This window comes from Oncorhynchus masou, chromosome 1 (assembly GCF_036934945.1).
Source record: "Oncorhynchus masou masou isolate Uvic2021 chromosome 1, UVic_Omas_1.1, whole genome shotgun sequence".
In the NCBI taxonomy this organism is placed as follows: domain Eukaryota; kingdom Metazoa; phylum Chordata; class Actinopteri; order Salmoniformes; family Salmonidae; genus Oncorhynchus; species Oncorhynchus masou.
The window spans coordinates 47,855,242-47,882,835 of record NC_088212.1 but is presented as its reverse complement, the minus strand read 5'-3'; the positions used below and the strand labels follow the sequence as shown (position 1 = coordinate 47,882,835).

Here is a 27,594-nt window from a genome sequence, read left to right as displayed (position 1 = left end):
AGTTTACATACACTTAGGTTGGAGACATTAAAACATGTTTTTCAACCACTCCACAAATTTCTTGTTAACAAACTACAGTTCTGGCAAGTCGGTTAGGACATCTACTGTGTGCATGACACAAGTCATTTTTCCAACAATTGTTTACAGACAGATTATTTGTCTTATAATTCACTGTATCACAATTCTAGTGGGTCAGAAGTTTACATACACTAAGTTGACTGTGCTTTTAAACAGCTTGGAAAATTCCAGAAAATGATGTGATGGCTTTAGACGCGTCTGATAGGCTAATTGACATCTATTGAGTCAATTGGAGGTGTACCTTTGGATGTATTTTAAGGCCTACCTTCAAACTCAGTGCCTCTTTGCTTGACATCATGAGAAAATCTAAAGAAATCAGCACAGACCTCAGATTTTTTTTTAGACCTCTACAAGTCTGGATTATCCGTGGGAGCAATGTCCAAACGCCTGAAGGTACCCCGTTCATCTATACAAACAATAGTACGCAAGTATAAACACCATGGGCCCACGCAGCCGTCATACCGCTCAGGAAGGCGAGGCGTTCTGTCTCCTAGAGATGAACATACTTTTGTTGTGAAAAATGCATATCAATCCCAGAACAACAGCAAAGGACCTTGTGAAGATGCTGGAGGAAACACGTACAAAAGTATCTATATCCACAGTAAAACAGGAACTATATTGACATAACCTGAAAGGCCGCTGGGCAAGGAAGATGCCACTGCTCCAAAACCGCCATAAAAAAAGCCAGACTGCGGTTTGCAAATGCACACGGGGACAAAGATCGTACTTTTTGGAGAAATGTCCTGTTGTTACGGCGTTCTTCGTTTGTCGAAAGAGAGTCGGACCGAAATGCAGGGTGTTGGTTACTCATGTTTTTAATAGACAAATGACGATACATGAAATAACAAAAACAACAAACGGAACGTGAAAAACCTATACAGCCTGTCTGGTGAAACTAACACAGAGACAGGAACAATCACCCACGAAATTAAAGTGAAACCCAGGCTACCTAAATACGGTTCCCAATCAGAGACAACGAGAATCACCTGACTCTGATTGAGAACCGCCTCAGGCAGCCAAACCTATGCAACACACACCCCTAATCAGCCACAATCCCAATAACTAAAAAACCCCACTAAGAATTACAACAAACAATAAACCCATGTCACACCCTGGCCTGACCAACTAATTAACTAAAACACAAACTACTAAGACCAAGGCGTGACACCTGTGGTCTGATGAACCAACAATAGAACTGTTTGGCCATAATGACCATCGTTATGTTTGGAAGAAAACGGGGGAGGCTTGCAAACCGAAGAACACCATCCCAACCGTGAAGAACAGGGGTGGTAGCATCATGTTGTGGGGGTGCTTTGCTGCAGAAGAGACTGGTGCACTTCACAATATAGACGGCATCATGAGGAAGCAAAATTATGTGGATATATTGAAGCAACATCTCAAGACATCAGTCAGGAAGTTAAAACGTAGTTGCAAATGGGTCTTCCAAATGGACAATGACCCAAAGCATACTTCCAAAGTTGTGGCAAAATAGCTTGACAACAATGTCAAGGTATTAGAGTGGCCATCACAAAGCCCTGACCTCAATCCTATAGAACATTTGTGGGCAGAACTGAAAAAGCATGTGCCAGCAAGTAGGCCTACAAACCTGACTCAGTTACACTAGCTTTGTCAGGAGGAATGGGACAATAATTGAGTGTATGTAAAATTCTGATCCACTGGGAATGTGATGAAAGAAATAAGCTGAAATAAATCATTCTCTCTACTATTATTCTGACATTTCACATTCTTAAAATACAGTGGTGTCTCTAAGAGAGAGAATTTTCCCTAGGATTAAATATCAGGAATTGTGAACAACTGAGTTTAAATGTATTTGGCTAAGGTGTATGTAAACTTCCAATGTCAATCTGTGCATCGACACAATCCTTCAACCTCATGGCTTGGTTTTTGCTCTGACATGCACTGTCAACTGAGGGACCTTGCATAGACAGGTGTGTGTGCCTTCCAAATCATGTCCAATCAATTGAATTTACCACAGGTGGACTCCAATCAAGTTGTATGATCAATGGAAAAAGGATGCACCTGAGCTCAATTTCGAGTCTCACAGTGAAGGGTCTGAATACTTAAGAAAACAAAGTATTTCTGTTTTTTTATTTTTAACATTTGCCCCCCAATTTTTTTTACAGGGTTTAGCTTTGTCATTATGGGGTATTGTGTGTAGATTGCTGTAAAACATGTAATCCATTTTGTAAAAGGCTGTAACGTAACAACATGCGGAAAAAATCAAGGGGTCTGAATACTTCCCGAAGGCACTGTACTATATGTACATATAGTACCAGTCAAAAGTTTGGACACACCTACTCATTCAAGGGTTTTTCTATATTTTTACTATGTTCTACATTGTAGAATAATAGTGAAGACATCAAAGCTATGAAATAACACATATAGAATAATGTAGTAACCAAACAATTGTTAAATAAAGGTTACAAAAAATATCTAATATATACACTGCTCAAAAAAATACAGGGAACACTTAAACAACACAATGTAACTCCAAGTCAATTACACTTCTGTGAAATCAAACTGTCCACTTAGGAAGCAACACTGATTGACAATACATTTCACATGCTGTTGTGCAAAATGGAATAGACAACAGGTGGAAATTATAGGCAATTAGCAAGACACCCCCAATAAAGGAGTGGTTCTGCAGGTGGTGACCACAGACCACTTCTCAGTTCCTATGCTTCCTGGCTGATGTTTTGGTCACTTTTGAATGCTGGCGGTGCTTTCACTCTAGTGGTAGCATGAGACGGAGTCTACAAGCCACACAAGTGGCTCAGGTAGTGCAGCTCATCCAGGATGGCACATCAATGCGAGCTGTGGCAAGAAGGTTTGCTGTGTCTGTAAGCGTAATATCCAGAGCATGGAGGTGCTACCAGGAGACAGGCCAGTACATCAGGAGACGTGGAGGAGGCCGTAGGAGGGCAACAACCCAGCAGCAGGACCGCTACCTCCGCCTTTGTGCAAGGAGGAGCAGGAGGAGCACTGCCAGAGCCCTGCAAAATGACCTCCAGCAGGCCACAAATCTGCATGTGTCTGCTCAAATAGTCAGAAACAGACTCCATGAGGGTGGAATGAGGGCCCGACGTCCACAGGTGCACCACAGACTGTCCAGGAGTTTTCGGATGCTTTAGTCCAGGTCTGGGAGGAGATCCCTCAGGAGACCATCCGCCACCTCATCAGGAGCATGCCCAGGCATTGTAGGGAGGTCATACAGGCACGTGGAGGCCACACACACTACTGAGCCTAATTTGGACTTGTTTTAAGGACATTACATCAAAGTTGGATCAGCCTGTAGTGTGTTTTTCCACTTTAATTTTGAGTGTGACTCCAAATCCAGACCTCCATGGGTTGATACATTTGATTTCCATTGATCATTTTTGTGTGATTTTGTTGTCAGCACATTCAACTATGTAAAGAAAAAAGTATTTAATAAGAATATTTAATTAATTCAGATTTAGGATGTGTTATTTTAGTGTTCCCTAAAAAATGTAAAGAACTTTGAACGTTTCTTCAACTGCAGTCGCAAAAAGCGATATCAAGCGTCATGATGAAACTGGCTCTCATGAGGACCGCCACAGGAAAGGAAGACCCAGAGTTACCTCTGCTGCAGAGGATTGGTTCACTAGAGTTACCAGCCTCAGAAATTGCAGCCCAAATAAATGCTTTGCAGAGTTCAAGTAACAGACACATCTCAACATCAACTGTTCAGAGAAGAATCAGGCCTTAATGGTACAATTACTGCAAAGAAACCACTACTACTAAAGGACACCAATAAGAATAAGAGACTTGCTTAGAATTCAAGGCACACTTAACCAAGCACTTAACTAAGCATTCTGCTTAGTGTGACTATAATTTGTTTTTCAACAGGACAATGATCCAACACACCTCCAGGCTGTGTAACGGCTATTTGACCAAGAAGGAGAGTGATGGAGTGCTGCATCAGATGACCTGGCCTCCACAATCACCCGACCTCAACCCAATTGAGATGATTTGGGATGAGTTGTACCACAGAGTGAAGGAAAAGCAGCCAAACAAGTGCTCAGCATATGTGGGAACTCCTTCAAGACTGTTGGAATATAATTTCAGGTGAAGCTGGTTGAGAAAATGCCAAGTGTGTGCAAAGCTGTCTTCAATGGAAAGGGTGGTTACTTTGAAGAATCTAAAACATACCTTGATTTGTTTAACACTTTTTTGGTTACTACATGATTCCATGTGTTATTTCATAGTTATGATGTCTTCACTATTATTCTACAATGTAGAAAATAGTAAAAATAAAGAAAAACCCTGGAATGAGTAGGTGTCCCCAAACTTTTGACTTGCACTGTATTGTCACGCTGAGCTAACTCCTTGTATCATCGCCGTTCCACTTTCACTGCCTCTATCTCCTCCTTCGGACGGCGATACTCCCCGGCCTGCGTCCAGGGTTCTTTACCATCCAGGATCTCCTCCCAAGTCCACTCCTCCTGTACACGCTGCTTGGTCCATTTTTGGTGGGATCTTCTGTCACGCTTGTTATAATGATTAGACCAAGGCGCAGCGTGCATAGAGTTCAACATAATTTTAATAAACCGAAACTCACTGAACAAAACAACAAACAACCAACCAAACAAAACATTTGTGTACTCAGGCAACTAAATGTAGACAAGATCCCACAAACACAAATGAGGCAATGGCTACCTAAATATGATCCCCAATCAGAGATAACGATAAACAGCTGTCTCTGATTGGGAACCATATCAGGCCAACATAGACAAATACAAAAAACCTAGATGACCCACCCTAGTCAGTATCACGCCCCAACCAACATAGAGAATAAACAGCTTACTATGGTCAGGGCGTGACATGTATATACAGTGCATTCGGAAAGTGTTCAGACCCCTTAACTTTTTCCACATTTTGTTACGTTACAGCCTTATTCTAAAATTGACTATTTATTTATTTTACTTATCAATCTACACACAATAACCCAGAATGACAAAGTGAAACAGGTTTTTAGAAAATGTTGCACATTTATTGAAAATAAACAGAAATACCTTATTTACATACGTAATCAGACCCTTTGGTATGAGACACAAGGGTCTTGGTGAGGGAGGTGACCAAGAACCCGATGGTCACTCTGACAGAGCTCCAGAGTTCCTCTGTGGAGATGGGAGAACCCTCCAGAAGGGCAACCTTCCCTGCATCACTCCACCAATCAGACCTTTTTGGTAGAGCGACCAGACGGAAGCCACTCCTCAGTAAAATGCACATAACAGCCCGCTCGGAGTTTGCCAAACGGCACCTAAAGGACACTCAGACCAGGAGAAACAAGAATCTCTGGTCTGATGAAACCAAGTTTGAACTCTTTGGCCTGAAGACTGGGGCGATTGAAATCTTTGGCACCTCAGACTGGGGCAAAGTTTCACCATCCAACAGGACAACGACCCTAAGCACACAGCCAAGATAACACAAGAGTGGCTTTGGGACAAGTCTCTGAATGTCCCTGAGTGGCCCAGTCAGAGCCTGGACTTGGTCCTAATCTAACAGCTATGGAGAGACCTGAAAAAAGCTGCGCAGCGATGCTCCCCATCCAACCTGGCAGAGCTCGAGAGGGCCTGCAAAGAAGAATGGGAGAAACTCCCCAAATACAGGTGTGCCACACTTGTAACATCATACCCTAGAAGACTCAAAGGTGTATTCGCTGCCAAAGTTGCTTCAACAAAGTACTGAGGAAAGTGTCTGAATACTTAGGTAAGTGTGATATTTAATGCATTTTAGAATAAGGCTGTAACATAACAAAATGTGGAAAAAGTCAAGGGGTCTGAATACTTTACGAATGCACAGTACACACTGAACAAAAATATAAAACGCAATATTTAACAATTTCCAAAATGTTACTGAGTTACAGTTCATATTAGTACATTTGTCAATTGAAATACATTCACTAAGCCCAAATCTATGAATTTCGCATGACTGGGAATACAGATATGCATCTGTTGGTCACAGACACCTTAAAAAGAAGTAGGGGCGTGGATCAGAAAACCAGTCAGTATTTGGCATGACCACCATTTGCCTCATGCACTGCGACACATCTCCTTTGCATATAGTTGATCAGGCAGTTGATGGTGGCCTCTTCAATGGCTGTGCGAAGTTGCTAGATATTGGCGGGAACTGGAACACGCTGTCGTACACGTTGATCCAGAACATCCCAAATGTGCTCAATGGGTGACATGTCTGGTGAGTATGCAGGCTATGGAAGAATTGGGACATTTTCAGCTTCCAGAAATTGTGAATACTTGCAACATGGGGTCATGCATTATCATGCTAAAACATGAGGTGATGACGTCGGATGAATGGCACGACAATTGGCCTCGGGATCTGTAATCAGGCCAAGGCAATGATGAGGATGCCGAGCACGCAGATGAGCTTCCCTGAGATGGTTTCTGACAGTTTGTGCAGAAATTCTTTGGTTGTGCAAACCCACAATCTCATCAGCTGTCCGGGTGGATGGTCTCAGACAATACCGCAAGTGAAGAAGCCGGATGTGGAGGTCCTGGGATGGTGTGGTTACACGTGGTGTGCGGTTGTGAGGCTGGTTGGACGTACTTCCAAATTTTCTAAAATGATGTTGGAGGCGGTTTATAGTAGAGCAATTAACATTCAATTCTCTGGCAACAGCTCTGGTGGACATTCCTGCAGTCATCATGCCAATTGCATGCTCCCTCAAAACTTGAGACATCTGTGGCATTGTGTTGTGTAACAAAACTGCAATTTTAGAGTGGCCATTTATTGTCCCCAGCACAAGGTGCAGCTGTGTAATGATCATGAGGTTTAATCAGCTTCTTGATATGACACACCTGTTAGGTGGATGGATTATCTTGGTTGAGGAGACATTTTCACTAACAGTTATGTAAACAAATTTGTGCACAAAATTTGAGCGAAATAATATTTTTGAGTCTGGAAAATGTCTGGGATATTTTATTTCATATTGGGTAGGCATTTTCAACACACATTTTTCTTAAAAAGATTAGAAGAGAAGAAGTCAATTTCTCCTCAACCCGCAACCATGAAAGATGAACATGCATGTTGTGGAGGTTAGCTTTGTGTGCGCTTGTTAAGGGCAAAGTGTGCTGCTTTGTTTTGAGCCAGCTGGAGCTTTGCTAGGTCTTTCTTTGCTGCACCTGACCATATTACCGGACAGTAATCAAGATGGGACAAGATCAGATCCCGAACAACTAGAACACTTGATCTTTGAGTCAGAAATGCAGAATATATTTTTATAACAGACATACTGTACCTCTACCCATCATCACAACAACTTTGTGAATATGGCTTTACCATGATAACTGACTATCCAATGTCACTCCTAGGAGTTCAACTTGTTCAATGGTCACACCTTTTGTGTTTGTGTCTGTGTGCATGCGTATGCGTGTGTCAATGTCCAGATCTCAGCTCCAGTCTGATACGCTGCTTGTGTTCAAGTTCATTTTGGGGTGGGAGAAGTTCCTGCACGTCTAACGTGTGAGATGGCAAGTTTCTAGGCTAATAAAATGTACCATGTTGATATGCCTTGAACTGGAACCAGCCGTGGTTTCTGTTCCAAATGGCACCCTATTCCCTACATACAGTACTGCACTACTTTTGAAACAGGGCCCATAGGGTTTTGTTCAAAAGTAGTGCCCTATGTAGGGAATAGGGTGCCATTTGGGACACAGCCCTGGTCTCTGTGTGGGGCCGGTTGGACTAATAAAAAAAAATGATGGATGGTATTAGGATGTAGAGAGGTCACATTGTTGAGATAGCATCTCCAACAGAGAGGAAAGAGACATCAGGTAGATCAGATAGTGTCCTTCCTCTCCGGCAACCGAGTTAGGAAGGACACCTATATCTTTGTAGTGACTTGGTGTATTGATACACCGTCCAAAGTGTAATTAATAACTTCACCATGCTCAAAGGGATATTCAATGTCAGTTTATTTATTTTTTCCCTCGTCTACCAATAGGTGCCCTTCTTTGCGAGGCATTGGATAACCTCCCTGGTCTTTGTGGTTGAATCTGTTTTTGAAATTCACCGCTCGACTGAGGGACCGTGCAGATAATTGTATGGTGGAGTAAAGAGATGAGGAAGTAATTCAAAAATCATGTTAAACAGTATTATTGTACATAGAGTGAGTCCATTCAACTTATTATGTGATTTGTTAAGCACACTTTTACTCCTGAACTTATTTAGGCTTGCCATAACAAAGGGGTAGAATACTTATTTTCTCAAGACATTTCAGCTTTTCATTTTTATTAATTTGTAAACATAAAAAAACAGAATTCCTCTTTGACATTATGGGTATTGTGTGTAGGCCAGTGACAAAATATCTACATTTGATACATTTTAAATTCAAGCTGCAACAACAAAATGTGGAAAAAGTCCAGGGGTGTGAATACCTTCTGAATGCAGGAAGCTGTGTGTGTGTGTGTGTGTGTGTGTTAGTGAGAGAGAGAGCGAAAGCGAGAGACATAGAGAGAGAATGAATACAGGAATATAGCCTGCCACCTAAGACATCTAAATCTCCCCTATAATAACAACATATAGCCCACACAAACATGTGAAGATAGATCACTGATAATCATGATCCACTTATCCCCAATAATTGTCTGTCTCACACCATAATCAAACACCTACACACAACATCATCACATCTGCACACACACCCGACCAATCAAACACCTACACACATTTCAAATCAGGGAAAGATTTTGTGTTGTGCGCGCATGCATGTGGGACTTGTGTGTGTGTGCCTGCCTGACTGTGTGTGGGTGATGTCTGCGTGTGTGTGTGTCTCACCAGTTGACAGTTGGTTATGGTGGAGACCATCTGAGCTCCTTGACAGCAGAGGATGAAGCCGGCCAGGTTGAGAAGAACACACACCACTGACGACAGCACAAACATATTCACCTGGGAGAGGGAAATGGTGGGGGGAGGAAAGAGAGGAGAGGGAGAGAGAAATAGTAATGGAGATATTTGCAAAACATATCACACAGCCTAATAGGAAAATAGTCCAAATCAGAGAGCATATTAAAACTAAATCCCCAAATAATAAAGAACCATAATATAGAGAGAGGGAAGAAAGGGAAGTTGAGAGAAAAAAGGGATACAACTGTTTATGACGAAAGAGAAAGGCCCTCATAGCTGACCTTGACTGGAAAGATCATTTATAGTGCCTTCACACCCCAGACTTTTTCCACATTTTGTTGTGTTATAGCCTGCATTTAAAAAGGACACACTTTAGATTTTTTGGGTCACTGGCCTAAAAAAATACCCCTGAATGTCGAAGTGGAATTATGTTTTAATTTTTTACAAATGAATTACAACTGAAAATCTGTAATACGTCTTCAACCCCTTTCTTATGGGAAGCCTAAATAACCTTTGAAAACTGAGGATGGATCAACAACATTGTAGTTAGGAAGCCTGTACAGAATAAACATATTCCAAAACACGCATCCTCTTGCAACAAGGCACTAAAATAATACTGCAAAAAATGTTGCAAAGCAATTCACTTTTTTTATCCTGAATACAAAGTCTTATGTTTGGGGCAAATCCAATACAACACATTACTGAGTACCACTCTCCATATCTTCAAGCATAGTGGTGGGCTGCATCATGTTTTGGGTTTGCTTGTATTCCTTTAAGGACTAGGGAGCTTTTCAGGATAAAAAAGAAACGGAATGGAGCTAAGCATAGGAAAAATCCTGCAGGGAAACCTGGTTCAGTCTGCTGTCCACCAGACAGTGGTAGATGAATTTACCTTTCATCTGTACAATAACCTAAATCACAAGGCCAAATCTACACTGGAGTTGCTGGCCAAGAAAACAGTGAATGTTCCTGAGTGGCAGAGTTACAGTTTTGACTTAAATCTGCTTGAAAATCTATGACAAGACCTGAAAATGGTTGTCTAGCAATGATCACCAGCCAATTTAAGAGAGCTTGAAGAATTTAGAAAATAATAATGGACAAATGTTGTACAATCCAGGTGTGGAAAGCTCTTAGAGATTTACCCAGAAAGACCCTGTAACCGCTGCCAAAGGTGTATTGACTCAGGGGGTTGAATACTTATCTATTCAAGATATAATATTGTTTTATTTTTCAAAATTTTTTCTTCCACTTTGACATAAGACTATTTTGTGTATATCGTTGACAAAAAATACAATTAAATCCATTTTAATCCCACTTTGTAACACAACAAAATGTCGAAAAAGTCAAGGGTTGTGAATACTTTCTGAAGGCACTGTAATTGAATTGAATTTATTTGGGTAAAATACATATAATGTACAACAAGATAAACAATGTATTCCCAGAGGAAATCACATAAAATTATTAATTAAAACACTTGTTTTCAAAGTGTTCCTCAATGGTAAAAACAAATAAAACACGAATGATTAAAACACAAGACGAAATTACAGATAGAAAAGATGACAGAAAAAATGAGTCATATAAACACTGTTATTGAAAAAAAGACAGAAAGAAGAAGGAGAGCAGGGAAGACAGACCAATACCTGTTTGTTGATAGCTGACATCATGGAATATACAATGGGTAATTTAACTACATTATTATTAGACTGACTTGATGTGAGTGTTGGTTTATAGTGCATGTAATTCAGAACAGCCAAGGATATGTCAATCAATATGAAAATGACCCCTTTTCAAAGCTTACACAAATAGGTGGGCTCGGAAAAGATCTGACTATTTTAAGCGTGCCTCAAGCAGCAAAATCGTGTTGGTCGCCTGGCGGTCTCGGGCATAAGGGAGGGGATGGGCCAAATCCAGCCCCCCACCACCTCTCACAGTGAGGCAGAGGGGTATTTATACTGGAGCTAAGACTGGGACGCATGGTGACCGCTGTCTGTCTCTCTGTGTCTGTCCCTTTCTGTTTGACGACCGCGGCCATGGAAATCACTCAGGTCAGAGGTGGTGCTCTGTGTATTCTTTGTGATGGGGAGGATACAGTCACTAATTTGTCCTGACTCAGTCAGTGTGTCCGCTCTCAGACTCTCACACAGGACACACAAATACACAGCTTGCGGGACAGACCGCTCAACTCCAGATTTCACCCTCAGGCAAGCGCCAACTTCCCAGTTCCAACTGAAAACTCACTCTTCCAGTTTCCTGAAGTCACGTTTTGAACAAATTGAGGGGATTAAGACTAAGACCCCCTTTACACTAATAAGAGTGTTCCCCAAGGGGTAGGCTATGTCTGAAGATACATTATTGATGTTAATCTGTTGCACTAAAGGTGCACTATGCAAAAATCACTCCACTATTTCCTGGTTGCTAAAATTAGAATAGTTCGCATAATTTCAGTTTATGTGATAAAACAAGCAAAAGCAGTACAGCATAGAGAATCATTGTTCCATCTAAACCCCTGTGGAATAACATTTTCAATAACCAAAAATATTGTATTTTCAGCTGCTTGAAGCTAAACCGAAGAATGGGAGGCATGGAAATAGCGCATATAGAACAGATCTACCGCTTCTTAGACTTGCTTTCAATGAGTATGCGAGAACTATAACTCATGATTTCTATGTGAATTTGGTAGGGGACCCCAAAAAGTTACATATTGCAGCTTTAACAGAACTATTGCTCAAATTGTATTGTGTGATACCTCCATTTGTAATAGACTATGCTACTATACACACTGGCAACATTCTGCGGTAGGCCTAATCATAGCCTGATAAAAAAGGGCCACCTAGCGGAATCGACATTTTAACAAATATAGTTTAGGAGTAAAGGAGTTTAAGAAAGTAATTTAAAGATATTGCTGTGAGCAGACATGAACGGGGTTCACAGGATGACAGAAAGAACACAAGATCAGTTGGACAACAAAGCAAGCACTCCCATTTAGGAACTATCTTCCTTTACGTGCAATCAGTGAAAGCTGATTTAAATACACTCTCAGAGTTGTAAGACGCTGACTGTGCAAACGGCAGGATATCCGGATACTCATATCAAATCACATTTTATTTGTCACATACACATGGTTAGCAGATGTTAATGCGAATGTAGCGAAATGCTTGTGCTTCCTAGTTCCAACCATGCAGTAATATCTAAAAAGTAATCAAACCTAACAATTTCACAACAACTACCTTATACAGACAAGTGTAAAGGAATGAATAAGAATATGTACATAAAAATATATGAATGAGTGATGGTGGAATGGCATAGGCAAGATCAGTAGATGGTATAGAGTACAGTATATACATATGAGATGAGTAATGTAGGGTATGTAAACTTTAGTTAAAGTGCCGTGTTTAAAGTGGCTAGTGATACATTTATTACATCAATTGTTCTATTATTAAAGTGGCTATAGAGTTGAGTTAGTATGTTGGCAGCAGCCCCTCAATGTTAGTGATGGTTGTTGAACAGTCTGATGGCCTTGAGATAGAAGCTGTTTTTCAGTCTCTCGGTCCTCGCTTTGATGCACCTGTACTGACCTTGCCTTCTGGATGATAGCGGGCTGAACAGGCAGTGGCTAGGGTCCTTGATGATCTTTTTGGCCTTCCTGTGACATCGGGTGGTGTAGGTTTCCTGGAGGGCAGGTAGTTTGCCCCCGGTGATGCGTTGTGCAGACCTCACTACCCTCTGGAGAACCTTGCGGTTGTGGGCGGAGCAGTTGCCGTACCAGGCGGTGATACAGCCCGACAGGATGCTCTTGATTGTGCATCTGTAGAAGTTTGTGAGTGTTTTTGGTGACAAGACGAATTTCTTCAGCCTCCCGAGGTTGCGCTGTTGTGCCTTCTTCACCATGCTGTCTGTGTGGGTGGACCATTTCAGTTTGTCCGTGATGTGTACGCTGAGGAACTTAACTTTCCACCCTCTCCACTACTGTCCGGTTGATGTGGATAGGGGGCTGCTCCCTCTGCTGTTTCCTGAAGTCCACGATCATCTCCTTTGTTTTGTTGACATTGAGTTTGAGGTTATTTTCCTGACACCACTCTCCAAGGGCCCTCACCTCCTCCCTGTAGGCCGACTCATTGTTGTTGGTAATCAAGCCTACCACTGTAGTGTCGTCTACAAACTTGATGATTGAGTTGGAGGCGTGCATGGCCACGCAGTCATGGGTAAACAGGGAGTACAGGAGAGGGCTGAGAACGCACCCTTGTGGGGCCCCAGTGTTGAGGATCAGCGGGGTGGAGATGCTGTTACCTACCCTCACCCCCTGGGGACGGCCAATCAGGAAGTCCAGGACCCAGTTGCACAGGGCGGGGTCAAGACCCAGGGTCTTAATGACGAGTTTGGAGGGTACTATGGTGTTAAATGCTGAACTGTAGTCGATGAACAGCATTCTTACATAGGTATTCCTCTTGTCAAGATGGGTTAAGGCAGTGTGCAGTGTGATTGCGTCATCTGTGGACCAATTGGGGTGGTATGCAAATAGGAGTGGGTCTAGGGTGTCAGGTAGGGTGGAGGTGATATGGTTCTTGACTAGTCTCTCAAAGCACTTCATGATGACGGAAGTGAGTGCTACGGGGCGGTAGTCATTTAGCTCAGTTACCTTAGCTTTCTTGGGAACAGGAAAAATGGTGGCCCTCTTGAAGCATGTGGGAACAGCAGACTGGGATAAGGATTGATTGAATATGTCCGTAATTACACCACCAGTCTGCGCATGCTCTGAGGACACGGCTGGGGATGCCGTCTGGGCCTGCAGCCTTGCGAGGGTTAACACATTTAAATGTTTTACTCACGTTGGCTGCAGTGAAGGAGAGCCCGCAGGTTTTGGTAGCGGGCTGTGTCAGTGGCACTGTATTGTCCTCAAAGTGAGCAAAGAAGTTGTTTAGTTTGTCTGGGAGCAAGACATCATGGTCCGCAACGGAGCTGGTTTTTCTTTTGTAGTCCGTAATTGACTGTAGACCCTGCCACATACCTCTCGTGTCTGAGCCGTTGAATTGCGACTCTACTTTGTCTCTATACTGGCGCTTAGCTTGTTTGATTGCCTTGCGGAGGGAATAGCTACACTGTTTGTATTCGGTCATGTTTCCGGTCACCTTGCCCTGATTAAAAGCAGTGGTTCACACTTTCATTTTTGCACGAATGCTGCCATCAATCCACGGTTTCTGGTTGGGGAATGTTTTAATAGACGCTGTGGGTACAACATCACCGATGCACTTGCTAATAAAATCGCTCACAGAATCAGCGTATTCATCAAAGTTGTTGTTCGACGCTATGCGGAACATATCCCAGTCCATGTGTCCGAAGAAATCTTGAAGCGTGGAATCCGATTGGTCATACCAGCGTTGAACAGACCTGAGCACGGGTGCTTCTTCTTTTAGTTTCTGTCTATAGGCTGGGAGCAGCGTCTACGGAGCCTGACCAGAAGACCGCTCCGTCTGTCCATTCTGCGACGCAGTTGTTTGACTGTATTTAAAGACATGGCTGACTTGTATTGATTGACATGCACAAATTATTGTATGATTGAATGATACACTGTATACTGAAGTAGGCCTTTATGCCAACAAGTAAGTTATGATAAAAACAGCTACAGTACCCGATCATATTTATCACATTAATTAAGCTAAATAAAAAAAAAAGATCCCATATAGTCGAAAACTTTCAAGAAAATTGGGAATTTTGCTAAATGTAAAAGCTTATAGCTGTGAACCTTTTTTGTGGGATACACATGCCAATTTTAGGTCTTGTGTCATATTTTGTCACATCACATCTGCTCCTGCAACGCCCTCTACTGCTCATCCTGTATCTCCTTGTCCTGCCACCTCCCCCAGTGCTCTTTTCCTCTCTCTCTCATTACAATACATTCACAGATTTCACAACACACTGTGTGCCTTCAGGCCCCTACCCCACCACTACCACATATCCACAGTTCCAAATCCATGTGTATGTATAGTGTGTATGTTATTGTGTGTGTGTGTGTGTGTGATTGTGTGGTCAGAGACAGGTGTGCTGGAGTCAGAGCAGATCCCCACCAGCTGCAACCTGTTCCATAATCAAGACCTCTACTAATACTCAGCCCTGCAACTTCCGCGCTGCCAGAACGTAATCTCTGCTCAGTCAATGTTTCAGATTCTGATATGCCTGTTTTCCTTGCCTGACGCTGTTTTCCTCTCTGCTACAGTTCTGCCCGAAACGTCTATGGTCCATGTCTCATCATCCTGCAACTATGTCCTGGATTCCCCACTCTACTAGTCCCTTGGATTCCCCTCCGGAAGAGCTTACCCTATCCCAACCCCTCTCGCTCCAGCCTCAGCCTCCGCATTTGGTTTCCTGCAACCCGCCTGAGCTTCCCCTGACCTGCACTCCATCTTCTCCCTGTGTTTCAATAAATACATTGGTTACTTTATTCCAGTCTCCTTGTCTGTGTCTGCTCTTGGATTCCCCTGTTCCACTCCGTGTAACACTATCCCCAATTGTTTTTTACATTTGTTTTATTTCACCTTTATTTAACCAGGTAAGCTAGTTAAGAACAAGTTCTCATTTGCAACTGCGTCCTGGCCAAGATAAAGCATAGCAGTTCGACACATACAACAACACAGAGTTACACATGGAATGAACAAAACATAGTCAATAATACAGTAGAAAAAAAGAAAACATGGAATGGAAAATGTAATTGCAACCCCATGCATGCACAGTGCATTCTTTCACTGCATGTGCAGTGCACTCTTCCTTCACATGTACAGCTGATTCTCAAGATCTTGCACACTAATGAGATGATATTGAGCCCACACTACTACACTGTCTGAGCCAAGGACTACATGCTTTCTGGTAAATTTTGATTACAATACTGGGTGGGGTGAATATTTTATGACATCATTTTTTGTTAACTACTAAATAGTAGCCTACAGCAAAGTGTGTTTAAATCATTTCTAACTTGTTAACAATTTCTGCTAGTTAGTTTTTGCTACCATATGGGTTTTAGCTTGCTTGAGCCTGCTAACTAAGTGTTAATTCATGTTTAATTAAAAAAAAACATTTATCTTACAAAGGAGTTGCTTAATCTAACTGCTTAACTATTTATCTGTACATTGAATTAAATGTGTTTTTTTTTGTTACTAATCTTTAAAGGAAAATGCCACGGGCGCTATCTGTGTGGAGACATTTCACTGCAGCTAATATAGAAGGAAAAGCTGTGTACATTTGCAAATACTGTGCCAAATCATATGTGAAGAATGCAACAAAGATGCAGAATCATCTTGCCAAGTGCATAAAAATTCTCTCAGCACTCACAACAAGCAACCTCTGACAAAAGTCCCTTTACTTCCATTCGAGGTGAAAATGATGAATCAGACATCTCATTGATAGCAACAGCTCATGGTCCTCCTGGAATCAGATTTTTTTTTTTACTCAATGGAGGAACGTAGTCAGAGACATGCTGATGAATGTCTTGCTCGAGCTGTGTATGCAACTGGTTCACCTCTGATGCTCACAGGCAATGTGTATTGGAAGAGATTTCTGAATATTCTTCGCCCAGTATACACCCCTCCAACCAGACATGCTTGATCTACTCATTTTCTGGATGTAGAGTTCAAGTGAAGGTCAAGCAAATCATAGAGAAAGCAGACTGTTTTGCAATTATCTCTGATGGGTGGTCGAATGTTCGTGGGTAAGGAATAATTAACTACATCTCCACCCCTCAACCAGTATTCTACAAGAGCACAGACACATGGGACAACAGACACACTGGTCTCTACATTGCAGATGAGCTGAAGGCAGTCATCAATGACCTTGGACCACAGAAGGTATTTCCACTGGTGATAGACAATGCTGTGAACATGAAGGCTGCTTGGTCAAAAGTAGAGGAGTCCTACCCTCACATCACACCCATTTGGCTGTGCTGCTCATTCATTGGATCTGCTCCTCAATGACATCATGACACTGAAAACAATGGATACACTCTACAAAAGAGCCAAGGAAATGGTTAGGTATGTGAAGGGTCATCAAGTTATAGCAGGAATCTACCTCACCACGAAAAGTGAGAAGAATAAGAACACCACATTGAAGCTGCCCAGCAACACCCGTTGGGGTGGTGTTGTCATCATGTTTGACCATCTCCTGGAGGGGAAGGAGTCTCTCCAAGAAATGCCCATATCACAGTCTGCTGATATAGACAGCCCCATTAAGAGGATCCTCCTGGATGATGTATTTTGGGAGAGAGTGGTAAGCAGCCTGAAACTCCTGAAACCTTTGGCTATTGCACGGATTGAGGGAGACAATCCGATCCTGTCTGATGTTCAGATTCTGCAGTACTGGAATGCATCAAAAAGCGTGAAGACTTCTGCCTGAAGCCCATACACACCGCAATGTACATGTTGGACCCCAAGTATGCTGGCAAGATCATCCTGTCTGGTGCAGAGATCAGCAAAGCCAATGGTGTCATCACTACCTTGTCTCGCCACCTTGGCCTGGATGAGGGCAAGTTTCTTGGCAGTCTGGCGAAGTACACTTCCAAGCAAGGGCTTTGGAATGGAGATGCAATATGGCAGTCGTGCCAACATATCTCATCAGCCACATGGTGGAAGGGACTTTTTGGATCTGAGGCTCTTTCCCCTGTTGCCTCCATTATCCTCCCACCAACATCAGCCGCCTCAGAGCGCAACTGGTCATTGTTTGGGAACACATACACCAAAGCATGCAACAGGCTGACCAAAAGGGTTGAGAAATTGGGGGCCATCCGGGCAAATTTGAGGCTTTCTGAGCCTGACAACGAGCCATCCTCAACAAGGTTGGAAAGTGACAGTGAAGATGAGGCCTTAGAGTCTGATGTTCAAGATGTGGACATTGAAGAGGTCCAGGGAGAAGACATGCAAGCCTGGGAGGAAGACAACCAAAGCTTTAGCTCAAAAACTATCATTTTACAGAGGTATGTTAAAAATGTTTTTTGGAGATGTGATGGGGATCATTGGGGATCATTCAATATTCTCTTTCTTTTGATGTGACATTTCATTAAAAGTTAAATTCGTTAAAAAAAATGTTCTATTGGAAGGACTTCATCATTTGCAATTATGCCTACTTATGATAAGGTGAAAGGTTTGTTTCTGTCTCTATATATGGTAAATATATCCAATTAAAAAAACATCTACATTTATATGGTATTAATATTAATTCCCACGGAAAGTTTCCACCTCTGAATATTCCCCAAAATGTGCCACCCTAACAGTCAATATTTAAAAACTGTCAAATGCTTCTCATCAAACTAGCACTAACTAGCATTAATGGCAACAATGGCTGACATGTTAGAATTTTGTGGCAGCCCGCAAGCTGTGCTGCAGTATGACGCAACTTTTAAAGGAATAACCACTCTATGTCAGATACTCCAGTGAGTGTAATATGCTCCAATGACTGTAATTAGCTCAATATTAGGAGTTGATAAATAAAGTTGACATCATTAAAAATAATATTTTCTGCTCTTTTCTACTGTAGTAGGTATCAATGGCGACCTGCTAATTAGGGCGTTAAGGGTGCCACACCTTTGGAAAAAAAAATGAAAAGAGCAGATTTTTCAAAAAATATATACACTGAACAAAAATATAAATGCAACATGTAGTGTTGGTCTCATTTTTCATGAGCTGAAATAAAATATCAGACATTTTCCATACGCACAAAACTTTTTTTTTTTGCAGTTCGGCATCGTAACCGAATTCAGTGGGCAAATGCTAATCTTCGATGGCTACTGGTACGCTGGAGAAGTGTGCTCTTCACGGATGAATCCCGGTTCAACTGTACCGGGCAGATGGCAGACAGCCTGTATGGCGTCGTGTGGGCGAGTGGTTTGCTGATGTCAACGTTGTGAACAGAGAGCCGCTTGGAGGCGGTAGGTTTATGGCATTGGCAGGCATAAATTACGGACAACTAACACAGTTGCATTTTATCGATGGTAATTTGAATGCACCAAGACACTGTGACGAGATCCTGAGGCCCATTGTTATGCCATTCATCCGACGTCATCACCTCATGTTTCAGCATGAGGACAAAATTCCACAGGCCACAATCAACAGTGCTGCATAAGGCAACAATGCACGGCATCCATGTCACAAGGATCTGTACACAATTTCTGAAAATGTCCCAGTTCTTCCATGGCCTGCATATCACCAGACATGTCACCCATTGAGCATGTTGGGATGCTCTGGATCAACCTGTACAACAGTGTGTTCCAGTTCCTGCCAATATCCAGTAACTTCGCACAGTCATTGAAGAGGAGTTGGACAACATTCCACAGGCCACAATCAACAGTGCTGCATAAGGCAGCAGATGGTGGTCACACCAGATACTGACTGATTTTCTGATCCAAGCACCTACCTTTTTTTTAAGGTACAGTATCTGAGACCAACCGTCCCAGTCATGTGAAATCCATAGATTAGGGCCTAATGAATTTATTTCAATTGACTGATTTCCTTATATGAACTGTAACTCAGTAAAACCTTTGAAATGGTTGCTTGTTGCGATTACATTTTTGTTTAGAGTAATTCATGGATTAATGCTCATAAAGGTGTGGTAAGTGTGTGTACATTTTCCTGTAAAAACAAAATATTGTTCAAAACAAAGCTGTTCAGTTACTTACTATTCTGCCAGCAGCAGCTCCGGGCACACGGGCTGTGCACCCAGTGCTTGGGTTATTTTGCCAGCTATTTTCTATAAGGGAGGACGGCACCAATGAGATTGAAGGGTTTCATCACATGAGTTTTAACCGCACAAAGCAAATGGATGGTCCTGTGGCGTTGAAATTAGAGCTCAGATCTCCTGGATCTCCTGGTAGTCAACAGATGGCGGTAAAGAGCAAATTGTACTTGACTTGTAATAAACTAACCGTGTCATTATGGTGGCTGCAATAGTGACACCAGCTCTGTCACTTAACACTGTGGAATCACTTCTGAAAACATAATTTGAAAGGCTGACCCTTCCAAATAAAGCATTTGGGACCTGATAAACCAGACATCTTCATCCAGCAATTGCTCAATCAAACCTTCTCGTGGACCTGGTATGAAAATAAAGCATGGCTGTTTGGCTGCCCAGCTCGCAACACTTTGTGAAAAAAAAATCACCACATTTTATCTAAGCTAATTGACTGAGTCAAATTCTTTGGTGCATTTGAGCTAACACTAAGGGGACAACTGGTGGCATTAGTAAGAAGGTTCAAGACATATACCTGAATGCCCACTTTCTCCACTGTTATGCATCACCAAATCAACAAGCAGCATCATCCGTGACACATGCTTGTGTATTTTTCTCAGATTTAAGGAGGCGCTCAACCTGCTTCTCACGATCCAACAAAATAAATGTGTTGGACAGCACAGTGGTACACAGGCACCCCCCGCGCATCCCAGACGGGCTGAAATTTCCAGAGCCGTGTTGTAAACACTGTGCATGAAAATAAAGGTGAACTATTGGAGTGCTTAGACACCATTCTAGCCTCTGATGACTTTGACAACATCACTGACAGGGAAGCCAAGGGATTCTCGACAATGTTTAAGGATTTTCTTTTTTTCCTTGATTTGTTCCAGCACATAATGCCTGAGTGGACATTCTTTTTGCACACCTGCATAAAAGAAGCATTGATGCTGTGTAAGCACAGGATGCCGTCAAATGTTTTATGGATGTTTTGTCCAAGGTACGAGACTCCGCGCCATTGCTCTGTGCCAAGTACACTGACGCAGCTGGAACCAGAAGAGGTGTTGCTAGTGGTGGAAATCAATGACAGGCATGAGGTAATTTAGTCTACAACCTAATTAAAAGCCCTCTATGAATTAAATAAATCATTATTATTGGCATATTAATATTCAGTTTACATTGATTAGACCTATACTTGATAGAGTTGTATGGATAGTGTGTGTTCAATGCGTCTAGCCGAATGCTTGTCAAAATCATGGGCATTAATATGAAGTCGTCCCCCCCTTTGCTGCTATAATAGCCTCCACTCTTCTGGGAAGGCTTTCCAGTAGATGTTGGAACATCGCTGCGGGGACTTGTTTCAATTCAGCCACAATAGCATTGGTGAGGTTGGGCAGTGATGTTGGGCGATTAGGCCTGGCTCGCATTCGGCGTTCCAATTCATCCCAAAGGTGTTTGATGAGTTGAGGTCAGGGCTCTGTGCAGCCAGTCAAGTTCTTCCACACCAATCTTGACAAATTATTTATGTATGGACCTCGCTTTGTAGACGGTGGCATTGCCCTGCTGAAACAGGAAAGGGCCTTTCCCAAACTGTTGCCACAAAGTTGGAAGCACAGAATTTTCTAGAACGTCATTGTATGCTGTAGCGCAAAAATGTCCCTTCACTGGAACTAAGGGGCCTAGTCCAAACCATGGTAAACAGCCCCAGTGTCACGAAACCCACCGAAGATGGTGCCTCTTCCTGTTCGGGCGGAGTTCGGCGGTCGTCGTCGCCGGCCTACTAGCTGCCACCGATCCCCTTTTCTGTTTCATTTAGTGTTGTCTGATTAGTTTCACCTGTTTCTTGTTTGGGTTTTTGTTTTGGGCTATTTAAACCCGGTAGGCCCGTCGGCTTTTGTGCGGGCTTGTTTTTCGGTTATTGGTGTGTGTATATTTGGTGGATTCTATTTTCTGAACAGTTTTTTCCTGTTTGTTTGGACTGGGTCTTTATGCACCCTTGTGTGTGGCGTTGACCGACACTCTGTTGTTTGGAAATAAATATTCACGTATCGAACTACCCTGCTCTCTGCGCCTGCTCCTCCACCCACTACTTCTAGAAGTCGTAACACCCAGACCATTATTCATACTCCACCAAACTTTACAGTTGGCACTACGCATTTGGGCAGGTAATGTTCTCCTCCAAACCCAGATTTGTCCATCGGACTGCCAGATGGTGAAGCGTGTTTCATCACTCACTTTCATCATCACTGCTCCAGAGTCCAATGGCGTCGAGCTTTGCACCACTCCAGCCAATGCTTTGCATTGCGCATGGTGATCTTAGGCTCGTGTGCAGCTGCTCGGCCATGGAAACCCATTTCATGAAGCTCCCAACTAATAGTTATTATGCTGACGTTGCTTCCAAAGGCAATTTGGATCTTGGTAATGAGTGTTGCAAACGTAGACAGACGATTTTTACGCGCTACACGCATCTGCACTTGGCAGTCTCATTCAGTGAGCTTGTGTGGCTGAGCCATTGTTGTTCCTAAACGTTTCCACTTCACAATAACAGCACTTACAGTTGACCAGGGAGCTCTAGCAGGGAAAATGTGATGAACTGACTGGTTGGATAGGTGGTATCCTATGACGGTGCCACCTTGAAAGTCACTGAGCTCTTCAGTAAGGGCCATTCTACTGCCAATGTTGGTCTATTGAGATTGCACGGCTGTGTGCTCAAATTTATACACCTGACAGCAATGTGCGTGGCCTGTTGAAATTGAAAAAAACCTGCCTGCACTCTGCTCCCCCCCACCTACTTAGCCAACCAGGAGTCGCTACTGGCAGGTACTTAATTCAAAATGTGTTTTTTCTGTTGTTGCTAGAGATATTCAAACAAAAATATGGAAAAAATGGTTGAATACCCCTGGCCTTCATACAGTACTTAGGTCGGTTCCCTCATACAGTAAGCAAGTACAGATCCCTCATGTATAAAAAGAACAGTTCTGTGATATATGACCTACCAGCAGCAGCATGGGTCTCCTCCATGTTGTGAGGCCAACGATCCCTGACAGGATCACCTGGAGAAGAAGAAGAAAAACAGATACAGAAATCCGCAATGTTACATACTGTATACTATGTGCATACACAGACAGCAACCCCCCCCACACACATTTTTGTCTCCATTAAAGTATTTTGTATTTATTAGGACCCCTATTTAGCTGTTGCCAAGGCAGTGGCTACTCCTCCTTGGGTCCAAACAGGAAACAACAAATAAAATACATAATATACATAAATATACATACATAGAACTACATTTACATTACAATTTAGCCATTCAGCAGACACTCCCATCCAGAGCGACCCACAGCTAGTGCATTCATATCAAGATGGAAAGGTGAGACAACCACATATCACAGTTGTATCCCAACAACGTATTACATACACTACCGCCCAAAAGTTTGGGGTCACTTAGAAATGTCCTTGTTTTTTTATAAAGAAAAGCCATTTTAAAATCACATCAATTTTTTTAGAAATACAGTATATTATTTTTATTATACCTTTATTTTTACTAGGTGTAACAGAGTTGGTTATGTTTCCACTTGCCTCTAAAGAAATGTGTATTTAATGTTCAAGCATTCTTATTGGTTAGTTCAACTCTGATGACAATAAGGTGTGTTGTGATTGGCCCCGCTTGCAGATAGGGGGAGATCGCGAACGTCAGGTCTCCCCAGTATGAAAATGTGATGCAAGGGGTAGGTCACGTTCTGAATACTGTTTTCTATTTTCTATTTTACAATGTGTACAAGTTTGCTGTACGTTACTGATTTATATATGTGTGGGTATATGGTACCTGTTAGGGATTGAGGGGCTTTCTGGTATGTGCTTTGGCATATGATTGCTGTAAATAAGTGTGTTAGCTAGCATACACCGACGTAATGGTCACATAAGCCACTGCTAACACAGTTGTCTTCATGCTACAGATTTTGCCATCGACAGCCATCAATACCGTTAAGCCCTGCACAACTAACGTGCTGTTTCCCATTTAACAACAGAAATAAATGCTCAACTGGGACCACTGGCCGAAGTGATTTATTTTGAGAAAACACAACGCATGGAGAGTACATTATACATCTGTTACACTGGTGCCGTGACTCGTCTTCCTGTCTTTGCCGGACGTCACGTGGAGGGATCGGAGACCCGGCTTCAAGAAGTACTGTGGTTGCTGATGCACGCAAGAGGCCTAGGTTTCGCATTCTGCACAAGTGGAATTATCAGGGAGATTCTGGTAGCATGAGTGAGTGGGGAATATAATATACTGTTTATTAGTTCTCTGTGGTGTTGTGATTATTTAGTGATGTAATTGTGCTGTTACTCTAGTAACCTTCGGAAGCCAATTAACGTGAGGGTGATGCCATTTTCTACCACACGGTGGCGACAACTATTTATTAAGGCGTTTCTTGTTACTTTTCTGTGTTGATTCTTGGTCTTGTTAGACAATTACTTCTGAACTTTTATTTTGAGTGCATTATGTTCCAGCTGATTTTATAGAAGTGTTCATATTTATTGTGATAATTTTAATTTATTATTATTTATTTTTTTGCACTTAATTTTTACATTTAAGTCATTTAGCAGACGCTCTTATCCAGAGCGACTTACAAATTGGTGAATTCACCTTCTGACATCAGTGGAACAGCCACTTTACAATAGTGCATCTAAATCATTTAAGGGGGGTGAGAAGGATTGCTTTATCCTATCCTAGGTATTCCTTGAAGAGGTGGGGTTTCAGGTGTCTCCGGAAGGTGGTGATTGACTCCGCTGTCCTGGCGTCGTGAGGGAGTTTGTTCCACCATTGGGGGGCCAGAGCAGCGAACAGTTTTGACTGGGCTGAGCGGGAACTGTACTTCCTCAGTGGTAGGGAGGCGAGCAGGCCAGAGGTGGATGAACGCAGTGCCCTTGTTTGGGCGTAGGGCCTGATCAGAGCCTGGAGGTACTGCGGTGCCGTTCCCCTCACAGCTCCGTAGGCAAGAACCATGGTCTTGTAGCGGATGCGAGCTTCAACTGGAAGCCAGTGGAGAGAGCGGAGGAGCGGGGTGACGTGAGAGAACTTGGGAAGGTTGAACACCAGACGGGCTGCGGCGTTCTGGATGAGTTGTAGGGGTTTAATGGCACAGGCAGGGAGCCCAGCCAACAGCGAGTAGCAGTAATCCAGACGGGAGATGACAAGTGCCTGGATTAGGACCTGCGCCGCTTCCTGTGTGAGGCAGGGTCGTACTCTGCGGATGTTGTAGAGCATGAACCTACAGGAACGGGCCACCGCCTTGATGTTAGTTGAGAACGACAGGGTGTTGTCCAGGATCACGCCAAGGTTCTTAGCGCTCTGGGAGGAGGACACAATGGAGTTGTCAACCGTGATGGCGAGATCATGGAACGGGCAGTCCTTCCCCGGGAGGAAGAGCAGCTCCGTCTTGCCGAGGTTCAGCTTGAGGTGGTGATCCGTCATCCACACTGATATGTCTGCCAGACATGCAGAGATGCGATTCGCCACCTGGTCATCAGAAGGGGGAAAGGAGAAGATTAATTGTGTGTCGTCTGCATAGCAATGATAGGAGAGACCATGTGAGGTTATGACAGAGCCAAGTGACTTGGTGTATAGCGAGAATAGGAGAGGGCCTAGAACAGAGCCCTGGGGGACACCAGTGGTGAGAGCGCGTGGCGAGGAGACAGATTCTCGCCACGCCACCTGGTAGGAGCGACCTGTCAGGTAGGACGCAATCCAAGCGTGGGCCGCACCGGAGATGCCCAACTCGGAGAGGGTGGAGAGGAGGATCTGATGGTTCACAGTGTCGAAGGCAGCCGATAGGTCTAGAAGGATGAGAGCAGAGGAGAGAGAGTTAGCTTTAGCAGTGCGGAGCGCCTCCGTGATACAGAGAAGAGCAGTCTCAGTTGAATGACTAGTCTTGAAACCTGACTGATTTGGATCAAGAAGGTCATTCTGAGAGAGATAGCGGGAGAGCTGGCCAAGGACGGCACGTTCAAGAGTTTTGGAGAGAAAAGAAAGAAGGGATACTGGTCTGTAGTTGTTGACATCGGAGGGATCGAGTGTAGGTTTTTTCAGAAGGGGTGCAACTCTCGCTCTCTTGAAGACGGAAGGGACGTAGCCAGCGGTCAGGGATGAGTTGATGAGCGAGGTGAGGTAAGGGAGAAGGTCTCCGGAAATGGTCTGGAGAAGAGAGGAGGGGATAGGGTCAAGCGGGCAGGTTGTTGGGCGGCCGGCCGTCACAAGAAGCGAGATTTCATCTGGAGAGAGAGGGGAGAAAGAGGTCAGAGCACAGGGTAGGGCAGTGTGATCAGAACCAGCGGTGTCGTTTGACTTAGCAAACGAGGATCGGATGTCGTCGACCTTCTTTTCAAAATGGTTGACGAAGTCATCTGCAGAGAGGGAGGAGGGGGGGGAGGGGGAGGAGGATTCAGGAGGGAGGAGAAGGTGGCAAAGAGCTTCCTAGGGTTAGAGGCAGATGCTTGGAATTTAGAGTGGAAGAAAGTGGCTTTAGCAGCAGAGACAGAGGAGGAAAATGTAGAGAGGAGGGAGTGAAAGGATGCCAGGTCCGCAGGGAGGCGAGTTTTCCTCCATTTCCGCTCGGCTGCCCGGAGCACTGTTAATATTTACAACAAAAACAATATATATAATTTATTTTAAAAATTGAAAGTTTTGGGAGAGGTAGGGGAGTTTTAATGTTTAACCCTTCACCGCCAGTGGGTAGGGGGGCAGCTATTTCTCCGGTTACTTCCACACCTCTGGTCAGGCCAACTACGCAGGCAAGTGTGTGCTTTCCACATGATTTAGAGCTACCTCAACTCAGTGCATTTGAGCCAGTTTCACCTAATCCTAGGAATGAGGATGTGTCTATGGATTTCCTGGCAGCATTGTTAAGCAGAAAGGGTACTCCATAGGTGAAAATATTGCCTCTTGTTTGGAATCAAAGGTTATGGGAGATGGGATGGGACAGAAGGTTGATAATGTTGGTGGTACCAAGGTTGGGGCCAGCTCTAGTCTAAATGTAGTGGTGAAAAATTATGTCAGGGAACCAGTGTGTTTCAGGGGGGATGGTTCAGAGGAATGCACAGTGCATGAGGGGGAGGAGACCATGTTAGTGTACATGCAGAAGAAGGGCTATGGTGGGCAGGAGAGGTCAGATGAAGTTTTGGTTAAGCTGACGGGGAGGGCACGTGATGTGGTAAGAGTAAGCCTACGCAGTAACCCAGTTGACTTAAGCCAGGGCCCTAGACCGGTTTTTGACATTCTGAAGCATCACTTTAGCGACACAATCAACTCTGACATGCCCCTAGCTGATGTTTATTCTACATTGCCAATGGAAGGGGAGACTCCATTTGATTACTGGATCAGACTGAACAGAGCCATAGAGGTGGCAAAGGACTGTTTGAAGAGGCAGAACAAGGAGCTAGACAATCCATCACGTGTTCTGACTGTCATGTTCATCAAGCACTGTCCAAACCCAAAGCTGTCATTGATATTCATGTGCAAACCATTGCATGAGTGGACGGCTGCTGAGGTCCACGGCAGGCTGGAGGAGTACCAGAGGAAGTGTAAGGCTCCACGTCCCTTGCGGGTGGCCCCACTGGTCACCACACTGACGCAGGAAGTAAGTAGGCCAGTGTCGGCTGTTGCAAACTGCCCGGACCACTTGCAGCAGCCCACAAAATGCTCATCCGAGGCATTGGATCGTGTGATGGGCATGCTTGAACGGCACTTGGAGCAGAGTCCACAGCAACCTGTAGGTGGCTATGATAACCGTTTCCAGAGGAGGCCCAGGAGAAGGGAAAACCCGTCTTTGCAATGCAAAGTGTGTGGGGATGCGAATCACAGCACAATGGATCATTGTTATTCTAACCACCTATGCTTCCTCTTATGCAGCTGGG

At 43.5% G+C, this 27,594-nt stretch overlaps 1 protein-coding gene across 1 annotated transcript in view; it reads right to left on the bottom strand.

Annotated features, from left to right (window-relative positions):
* Positions 1-27,594, bottom strand: part of LOC135545675 (endosomal transmembrane epsin interactor 1-like) — a 73,620-nt gene that overhangs the window by 34,255 nt on the left and 11,771 nt on the right. The window contains 2 exon segments of the mRNA XM_064973461.1: positions 8,914-9,024; positions 22,677-22,733. Of these exon segments, the coding sequence (XP_064829533.1) occupies positions 8,914-9,024; positions 22,677-22,733 (168 nt within the window).